At 44.8% G+C, this 10611-nt stretch overlaps 1 protein-coding gene across 1 annotated transcript in view; it reads right to left on the bottom strand.

Annotated features, from left to right (window-relative positions):
• Window positions 1-2650: 2650 nt before the first annotated feature.
• The window catches only part of Bace2 (beta-secretase 2), an 86331-nt gene continuing 78370 nt past the window's right edge, over window positions 2651-10611 (bottom strand). The window contains exon 9 of the mRNA XM_021184823.2: window positions 2651-9008. Within this exon, the coding sequence (XP_021040482.1) occupies window positions 8755-9008 (254 nt within the window). The 3' untranslated portion in view covers window positions 2651-8754. The remainder of the gene's footprint in view (window positions 9009-10611) is intronic.

Raw genomic sequence — 10611 nt, 5'->3', positions numbered from 1 at the left:
GCCAGACCTTTGTTGTATGGCAGCTTATAGCTCTTGTAACCTCTTATAGCAAGACTCCATGTTGGCCTCTTCCCTATAGCCATGGTCACTAAAGCAGCACACCATGGCAGTAGCCAAGTGATAGCAATGTAATGCAAGTATTGACACTCCACAGAGAGGATCAGGAGACCCTCACCGGGGACTCTAACTATGTCTCCCTTCCCCAGCCTTGTGGCCTTGGAAGAGTCACTACTTAGTGGAAGGGTCTTCACGATGTAGCTTCTCTGAGACTGCAATTCATGATGTGGTTGGATTTTGAGGTGCTGCTGCTGTCTGGGGGTCACCCACATTCCTGGGACTCACTCACTTGTGTTCTGTAAGCAAGCCCGATGGACTCACTGGCTTTACAAGCTGGGCACCGATGTAATTGTACTTTTGTCTCCAGCGATTCTCTGAGATCAGTAGGACTCCTAGTTTGAAACTCAGATGGGCTGACTACATTTTGTTCATTGACATACAGTTTGTATATGTTAGACTTGAAATTTTCATCTTTGTGTTCTATGTCACAGTCACATGCTGGGGTCTTGGCCTGCGTGATCCGTCCCACAAAACCAAGCTTCATGACTCTGCCCACATCCTTTCCTGAAGGAGTCCATCTTCTTTGTGCTCCTACCCCCCACCTCAGGGATTAGAAGTATTTTCACGGTGTGAATTTAGAGTTGCTTTGAAGGAGAAATATCTCAGCCCACAGTCTGTCAGTCCTTTTCCTTTAATGTTGAACATTCTGAACATTTTACTTGTTGTGGTTTGGCGTTATTAAATTAAAAACAAAACAAAACAACACCCCCCCAGCCCCCAAAACCTCTTTGACTTTCCATTTCAGTCACATAAGAGCAACTGCATGGGGTTAGGATGATAGATCTAGTAATGAGACGAACTTTAAAATAAATGTGTGTGTGTGTGTGTGTGTGTGTTTCTGTGTATGTCTGTTTAGGTCTGTGTTGTATAGGTTGAAGAACAACCTAGGGTGTCAATCCTTAGGTGCCTTCTACCTTTTGAGTAGGATCTCTCACTGGCCTGAAACTTTTCTACGTAGCCCTGCCACCTAATCCTTAGGCGCCAGGAGCAGTCTTGTCTCCGCCTCTGTCTCAGTCTCGGGAAAGCTGACGATCCTGGCTTTGTGTGTGGGTTCTGTGTATTTGAACTCAGGTCCCCGAGCTTGCATCATAGATCCATCTTTCCAGTCCTACAAAATGGTGGTTTTGTTTGTCTGTCTGTTTTATTTTGCTTTTAATATGGACCATATTTCTGAGAGCGAGAACCTAGACACATTAAGGCATCCTTCTGCGGTGCCCTCAGTTTTCTTTCCAGCCTGACAGTCAAGCACACACGCACATAGAGAATTTGAAGATAAAACGTAATCTGGAAACCTGAAACAGTCTGGGCGAGACCTGTAAGCAGTGGAGTGGAAGGATAGGCCTTTGATAAACGGGCCTGAGAAAGTGACCCACATTTACAGTCTCCAAGTTCAGGCCTGTCCACAAAGCTTCTCAACAGCTCTGCCTAGTGACAGATATGTGAAATCACATCTGCAAAGACACCCACAAATAGGGATGGCAAAATGCAATTCACTTGGGACTGTGGTTTCCAAAACAAAACCAATGGGAAGTGTCTCCCTGGTGATCAGAGAGTGGCAACCTGGGTGTTTACCCACTCACTGCTGCCTCCTCCTAATGAAGGTCTTGCTAGTATTTTGAGACAGGGCCACATGAGTAGCCTAGTCGGCCAGGAACTCACAACTCCTCCTGTCCCAGTCACTGCCCCCACTCACAACTCTCACCATCCCCGGTCTGAGTATGGGAACATACCACTGTACCAGCTCAAATGGTGTCTGAATGTTTTGAGAATTTTTTCATTTCCTCCCGTCAGGGCTGTTAATAGGGGTGTACAGTCATGGAAGAGCCTACATTGCATGTCTCCTTGTCACATATAAGGTATTGATGTCTCTGTGTGGGGGCAGCTGTGCTTTCTGTCTCTCTGTGGCCACAGTTCAATTTTAGGTATCTTTCTCTGTTGCTCTCCACCTTACTTTTTGAGACAGAGTCTCTTACCAAACTTGGAGTTCTCTTTTCCAAGCTAAACAGGCCGATCAGGGAGCCCAGGGAATCCACTTATCTGTATTCCCACCTTCCCCCAGCCCTGGTGTGGTTTGGTTTTACATGGGCCCTAGAGATCTGAACTCAGTCCTCATGTTTTCATAGTGAGTACTTCGTCCACTGGGCCATCTCCCTTGTCACTGAAGAACCCATTTTTAAAAATGAAATTACAGTTCTCAGACGGGTGTTGTTTGGTTTACTGAGTATTTCAGCTGGACCACTAAGCCACATCCTTACCACACACATGGTAATGCATCAGGTTCTGAGGTGTAACTGCAGGATTGCTTCTGAGATAACTGAGCTGAGCTAAGTGCCACACCAGGGCAAACACTGGGGCTGTGCATCATTGAGTAGTGCCTGGTAGCTGGTTCTCAGGTTCTAGACCTTCATTGAATATGGGCCCTCCATCCACTCACTTAGCTTTGATATTTTCTAGAAACCTGTATGTTCGGTGACCTGCAGGAATTCCAGAGTTGAGACCCATGAGGCATGAAGTTAAAGAAACAGTTCTGAACCCAAGTAGGAAGTGTTATTTATTCATACTGAGTCAGACATCTCACTTCTTTTCAGTGGTATACATCTTAGCAGGGTGGACAAGTACAAAAAAAGATTATTCTAGAAAACTCCAGGTTGGAGGGCCTAGCAACCATGTGGCCATTTGTGAGGCGCTACTCTGTGGCACGAATGCCTCTCTGTTCTGCACAGTATTCTAATCACAATTTGATTTGAAATCAGTTCAGTGCCCTGGAAATGGAGGGAGATTCCCCAAGAAAACATTAACCAGTTAGAAGCATCTTCAGAAATACAATTGCCACTCAAGAACCCTGTAGGAAAATATGAAAAAAAAATACAAAATACACTGTATAAAACACTACTTTCTGCCTCTTTTAGAATTCAGTAGATGGCTTGGATCATTTATTTATTTGTGTATTTACTTACTCACCCTCAAGGTCTTATCATGTAATTCTGGGTGGTATGGAACTGTGTACAGAAGGCATTGTAGAGATCTACATCTGCCTTCCAAGTGCTGGGATTAAAGGCATGTACCACTATGCCTGGTGCATGGCTTAGAGCTCTCCCAGCAGAACCCAAACCTTACATGCCTGAGAAGCAGGAGACATGAGTAGCCCTTTCAGTGCCTAGAGGAGAGCATCTTAAACCTTAAGGGTACTCAAGTGTGCAGATGAACAGAGGCAGTAGGAAACAAGCTGTTTTACACTCCAAACTTCAGCTTTTACTTGCACGTGAGAACCCCACCTACGCTGTGGGTTTGGACTGAGTCATTGCTAAAGAGACCAGCCTTCAGCTCCTCACTGGTAAGAATGTATGATCCTACAGCAAAGGAGGAATTGATGAGGCATCATTTTATACTCCGGGGCCAAAGGACAAGAGTTCGCAAAGCTACGAAGACATTTCCCTTCCTCACGTCCTCCCACCTTCCTTTTCAGTATTAGGGCTTTGTGAATGCTGCTAGGCAAGAACTATACTAGTGAACTTCACTGCTAACCCCAAGAAATTGTACTTCTTGTGATTTTTACTACTGATTAATAAAGCCTTAACTAGCTATGTCGTTTTTTTTTTGTTTTTTTTTTTTTTTTTTTTTATCTCAGAAGGAGATTACCCAATGCTCTCTTAACACTTCTTTCTTCATTCAGCAGAACCCATCCTGACAACGTGGAGCCCCTGTGAGAGTTTTCTTCCCCTGGTAGGATGCCACAGCTTTACTTATCTCAGAAGGTTCTAGTAGTGTCCACACAGAACAAGGAGCAGCAGAAATCAGCAAGCCAGGTCCCACTCAGATCTGTGCATCTGTTACAAATACAAACTATCTAATTTCTACCCCACCAGAGAAGACACAGCAGTGTTAAATCAGGTAGGGCTGCACAGAAAGCTCAGGTGTCAATGGTCTCTTTTTACAGACACCAATGTGATCACAGCTGTGCTTAGCTTAAGAGAGGGCTGATTGTGCCTCTATCAGCTGTAATTATGAAGCATATGGGTAAAAATTCATATTGGCTGTGTGCTCTACTCTGATGAGTGAGGGACATGCCATGTGCTACAGCTTATCTCACACAAACATTTCTCCAGTTGTAAATGGGGGTGTGTGCGTCTGGCACTTTCCTGACACTGACTATTCCTTAATAAATGATTTAACATCATACACTTCTGGTTGTCACCGGGATGCAAATGTTACCCAAGGTTTGATCAAAAAACAAAACAAAACAAAACAAACAAGCAAACAAAACACCACAAGTCCTAATAGGGATTTGAACTTATAGTCTAGCCTTCATCTACTATCTTCTCCTTAAGAGTAAAAATAATAGGGCACAGTTAAATTTAGAAACATAGGGCATCTGGGTGTGACATCTGATACTAAATCCATAGGAAGCTTGTGTGGTGGGAGGGAGGAAAAATCACTGTCCTTTGAATTTGATATTATGAGTACTCACTTGCCCACTTCTAATGAACTCCTCATTCGTGGGCTTTGTAGATACATGGGTGCCACCAGGAGGCTCAGTTTGGTTTTCAAATTCTTTAGCAACATGACAATTGCTTCAGTTTACTCTCTGACCCAGTGCAGTCAACCAGTCTATAATTCAGATGCCTGATTCTGAATGAGACTGGGTACTTATGCACCCTAAGACCCATGAGACCCACTTCTACAGGAAGACCAGAGCCACTGAAGACAGGGCAGAGATTTGAGGCTGACAACAGCTTTCAGGGTGGGTAAGTGGTCCAACAAGGCTGGTTATTATGGGACTGTCCAGCTCTGGCTGTCAATAGTCCTTCCTGGGTACACAGTCCCCAAAAGAAACTTGGCCAACTCAGTGTGGCCCAAGTAACTTTCCCTTGCCCAGTGAACTCCCCAGCACATAGCCTTGAACCAGCAGTCTCAGACCCGGGTCCTGCTCCTGAACTCAAGGAATTCTGGTCTTACTGGAATATGCATCTTCTAAACAAAACAAATCGTCTTCTGCTGAATGTCTGCTCAGTGGCCAGTGACCAACGTGAGGGATTCTCTTTGGAGTTCCAAAAATGTAGGCCATGCTAAAACCACTGGAGTAAATTGGGTTGCCTACACTGTTCAGGGATATCTTGACTCTCCAGAACACTGAAACTACAGGCTGAGGTGGGGGACATACCTCTCTCCTGACTCCTTCAGGCCTTGTCCCCCTGGAAGAGTTTAGCATTTATTAACTCCCAGGGATCCTCAACTCTTTGCTGATGGAATTGCCCAATCTCTGTTTGGTTCAGACAACATGCAAGCTACCTGTCTCCCACATGTCCTCTATTGCCAACATTGACTTCAATGCCCAACATTCTTGAAATTGGGTGGAGGGGAGTTATAGCTCTGTAAAATAAAAATGACACCTCCAACACAGTAGGCTAACTGGAGGATGAAAGAAAGCTAATGCCCAGATGGAAGAAGCATTTTTCAAATCGCTAACTCTGCTTATTCTGGGGCCTTGCTTTACCCCCCCCCATATGAGTCTCTTACCCCCACCCCACGCCCCGCAAAACTGCTTTACTGTCTAATGGGTAAATGGCTACACACCCTGTAATTCTTAAAGCATACTGGAGATATACATAATCTTATATGTGTGTGTTTCCTGTTTTGTATTGCTTTTCCTCAGAAGATAGTGGAGGTTATTTTCTCCTGTGACTGTGCCAATAATCAATTCTAGTAAGTCCATGCAAAAGAAAACACACTGGGATGCTGTCCAGCTATTTGGTTTCCACTAATAAAGATAAATGCTGTGAAACTCAATTATCCTTGTCTGTGGGACAGACTTCTGAGCAGCATTCTACTCCCAGGGAGGAAGCTAGAACTCAAATCCCAGCCAGGTGTAGCTGCTCCATCAGGTGAGAAAGTGTTAAGGCCAATTTAGCAAATTCCCCTTCTTAATTAAATCACCAAGTAGTCCCTCCCCACTTCTTAAAAAAGAGGATGGAATATGGTTTGGAGACATCTCTTCCTCAAAGCTTCTTGGAGTCCTTATTGCTGCTTTCTGGTCATAGTTTTCTCCCCAAATGTGTCTCCAACCCAAACCTCTGGGTTTCAGGACCAGTCAGATAAATTCTTTCCAAAATGCTCAGGAGTGATATGTGCTGGGAGAAGTATATCCCATGGTCTTGTGTAGCACACCTACCTCTTTAACTCCAGGCACTTGTTTCTGGCAAGAAAAAAAAAACCCAAAAACACCAAAAGACAAACAAACAAACAAACAGAAAACAAAGGAAGAAATTCCATAGGCCATAGCAGGAGACTGGACACAGATCACCTATGACTCTCAATGTGGAAAGAAAGATTTTCCAGTCTGTTCCTCATTCTATTCAAGGTATAACTGAGGCCCTCAAAAGGCTGCTATTTTGATTCCTGTTCAAGGCAAACACTCCTGAAAGTCTGCCAAGTGAAGTCTCAATTTGCAGAACTTGAGAAGGTGGGCATCACCACAGTTTTGACTAAGTATATGCCAAGAAAATGTCCCAAATTCAACCGCCAATTTCATTCTGGTTGCTAAGCTATGCTTTTGTAATTTAAGTATTCCCACCAAAATGTCACATCAAGTGGCATCTGAGATACAAAGGTAGACACATTTGATATGAAATACAGAAAGTGCTGGTTATCTTCCACCTGCCTTGACATCCTGCACTTCAGAAGCCCGACCCAATACAAAGACTCAGATGAGTGTGACTATTGAGCAATCCTCCTATTTCAGGGACTCAGAGTCCTCACAGAACAGGGAAGGGAGGCAGAGTCTGGGAGAACTTGGTTCTTTTCAATGCAAACCTGCCCAGAAGACAGTAATCAATGGAAAAATCAACAGGTGCACAGGTCCCACTTCCAGAGATTATAACTCTGTAGTGAATTTTGAAATTATTCACACTCAACCAGAGCATGGTGGACATATCTGTGAGCATTTGAGAACACAAAGCTATCCCTGCTTCAGTTGGATCTTCTTCAACAGCTCAGCTTCTCTCACACGAGAATCTCACAGAAGGTTTCTCTGGTTGCTGGGGAGTCTTCCAGTTCACTGTGACATTCCTGGATGGCTCTTGAGTGTCCTTGGCATGGCCATGTATTTCTCAATACGGAGGTGACTGAGTGAGCAGAACAGATGGCTGAGACATCCGCACAAAGACTGTTGTCAACACCAAAGACCCTCCTGTCAGAGGGGCTGCTTAGCACTCTGGGTGGAATGCGCTTTGTCCAACCTATCCTGGTAAACAGGTAGCATCACAAAGTGAACACAGAACTTGGCACAGGAGTGGTGGGGCGGGGTTTCCACAAGGAGAATTTGAATGTCAATTAACATCCCATCATAAACAAGTGGCCCCATGGAGTAACATGCTTCCACCTTTCTTTGGCAAAGGTCTCAAATGGCAGTAAATAAAGGTACTACTGATCTCCCATTGCCAAGGCTTTATCATACCCCACCCCACCCCCAGCCCCCAGGGAAGAACCACAGAGGTTATCTGCCAGCCAGGTGCCTTCAAGTTGCTTTGGATTGGTACACTTGGGCCCAAGGCATCTTATGAAGGGAAATGCACAGCTTCAAAGGACTCAGAAAAGTGGAAATGACTCCAAGTCACGAGTTTTCCTTCCCTGACAGCTGGTCAGAAGCACAGGCATCTGGCCATGTCTCCATTTCCCAGATCAGTAATTACCAATTTAGTTCCAAAGAAGATTTAGAGAAAAGAAACAATTATGGCAGCAGAGATGAGAGAGTTTGTTTTCCTCATTAAAACATGATTAATTAACTTGAAATCTGAGTAAGTGAGTGTGACCATGGCCAGCTTGGTGACAGAATGTCAAGAGCAGCATGCAGCCCAACACCTGTTCTGCCTCATCACAGAGGCCAGGCCAATAGTGGGAATCAAGCTGCCTGAACCCTACCCTAACTCAGAACACTGGCCAAATCACACAGTAGCATCTTAACCTGCATGCCAAAGATACCACACTTCATTAGAATGCCATCTCACTCTTCCTAGATGGGCAAAGAACTTCCTGGCAAGGGCTAGTGTGATCTGTGTGTGAATTCTCATTGCTGGGGAGCCTGAGACCTACACAAGGTCCTGCAGTACAGTCAGGTGCAGAAGAAGGCTGAGTGATTCTCTCATCTGGCTCAAGTCTACTTCTCCTTCTAGGACATTGAAAGCCTTCTCACTTGTTCTAGACTAGGCAGTAGTCTAGCACAAAATACCCTTTAATATGGTCAATACCAAAAGTTTCCTCTAGGCAAGAGAGCAAGCAACTGAATGCATTAATTTTTTCCTGAGGTTGAAGAGAATATAGTAACTAACCATGGCTTGCCTATTTTTTTCTTTGGGTTGTTTTTGGTTTTGGTGGTACACTGGGCAGTTTGGCATAACCAGTCCCATAAAGTCTGAAGCCCAATGCACTGTTTTGGTTCACAATGAGGTGTTTTTATTATCATTTCTCTCTGAAGTAGAAAAGATCTGAAAACTTGGAAATCAAGAGTAATCAAGATACAGTGAGTCTGGAAGGCATTCAGTTGCACAGTCGAGGTTCCCGACTAATGGGCAGAGAAGCCAACTGGAGGTGTCCCTCTTGGAAGAGCTGAGTTCAAGGCTGCTGGAGTTCAGGCGAGGCTCTTCATTTCCAGCGATGTCTGACTAGTGAGGACTCATCGTTAACTACCTCAGGGTCTCGGGGGGCATGACGGCAGTGCAGCGGGAGCAGTAGGAGGAGGATCAGAACCAGGAGAATGGCTCCACACACACTCATTAGGGCATAGGACACAATCCACAAGATGGGCTCATTCAGAGCCTGTGCTGGAACACAGTTGCTGGCTATGTCTTCTGTGGAAAAGGGCCCAGAAATTTCAGACACTGTGGTACCTTCAATCTCTGAGGAAAAAGAAGGGAAAAGGTTACAGCTGTGAGTCAAGAAGCCCTTACTGGCAGTGGGCACAGAGCTCATGGCTGGTTACACTGAGGCCCCAATTGCTCAGATACTGAGTGTGCACTTAGCGACATCTCAGGAGCAGCATGCTCTCAGGAGCGAAGATGAAGGAGGAATAGAAAGAGGGGGCAATTTGCTATTCAGAAAGCTCAGTGGAAGCTCCCTGGGATGGATGAGGAAGGGGTCTTTTGGCAAAGCTAATTTGACTCCATGTAACACTTAGTGAGACCAACCTAGTCTTTTAAATATTTTGTTTGGTTGCAGGGTCTCACTCTATAGCTTGGGCTAGCCTGGAACTTGCTATGTAGCCCAGGCTACCTTTGAACTTACGGCAGTCCTCCTGCTTCAGCCCCTTGAGTGCTGGGATTACACTTGAGCTACCACATGTAGCTCAACTCACTCTTAGTGGTTCCAAGATTATCCTAGCCACACTGGCTTGGGAGAGTCCACTTCCCTTGTCCTATGTCAAATCTTAAAGACCATGAAGCAAAAGTGATAAATTAACAAACATATGATTCGTGGTATAAATGGTGACACAGAAACATAGGGTACTGTATTGGCCTCTGCTAAAGACCTCAGTGTTGGAATAAGGTCCGTGAATGAAGTTGGGTGAGATTCCTGAGAGCTTGTGAGAAAACTCCAAGGAAACAAGAGTCTTATAGTCTCTGTTCCTCCACAACATGGGTTGTCCTTGGAATGAGACTTTGAGCCCCTCCCAGGTGTAAACCAGAGTGAGTTTTACTTCAGATCGTCTTACCCACTATCATTCAGAATGATGTATGACTGACTGTGTACAGCCTACACTCATGTGACCTTGCCCTTGTGATTATATACACCTGGGCTTGCCTCTCCTTCCAGGGCTGTAGCAGCCAAAGGCTTTACTTGGGTGCTGAGGAAAGTGGACTAGAAAAGTCTCCCGACCACTCTCTTAGTCCCAGAATACTACACCACAAAACATTTCCTGTTTTTTTTTTTTTTTCCTTTTTTGATTCAAGTCTCAGGATCTTGCCAAATATGATCTTTCTCACATGGGGAATAAAACAAAGTCAGAATGACAGTAGGACAATAGTCTTTAAAGAATGCCTTTAAAGGAGGAAGAAATGGCTTGTTTCCTTTGTAAAGGCCATACCATTTCTGGCCTGTGTAGATTCTATGATAACGACTTTTTTTTTTAAAGCACCTGAGCATGAAAAAAACAAAACAAAACAAAAAATCAAACCAAACCAACCAACCAAACCAGCCAGTGAACATGGCCTGCCAACACCCAAGCATGGTGAGACACAGCCTCAGTTGATTCACCCTTAGAAGCCCCCAGTGGAAGGGAAGGAAAGGGATGTCAGCACACAACACCCAGGAGGCAAAGCCAACCGGCCATTTCCTTGTGAAAGTCAATGTCTCCTGACACACAGCCACATCACTATCCATCCTGGGCTCTCTTGGTTGGGTTACAGTGCTGGAATGATGACTCTGGCCCCTCTAGTACACATGAGCTGAAGCATCTCCTGTCTGCCACTTTATGGAAAGGTGCCAAGCTCTGCCACACAAATT

The sequence above is a fragment of the Mus caroli genome, chromosome 16, assembly GCF_900094665.2.
Source record: "Mus caroli chromosome 16, CAROLI_EIJ_v1.1, whole genome shotgun sequence".
Taxonomy (NCBI): domain Eukaryota; kingdom Metazoa; phylum Chordata; class Mammalia; order Rodentia; family Muridae; genus Mus; species Mus caroli.
Note: the sequence above shows the minus strand (reverse complement) of the source record. Positions and strands in the feature narration are given on the sequence as shown.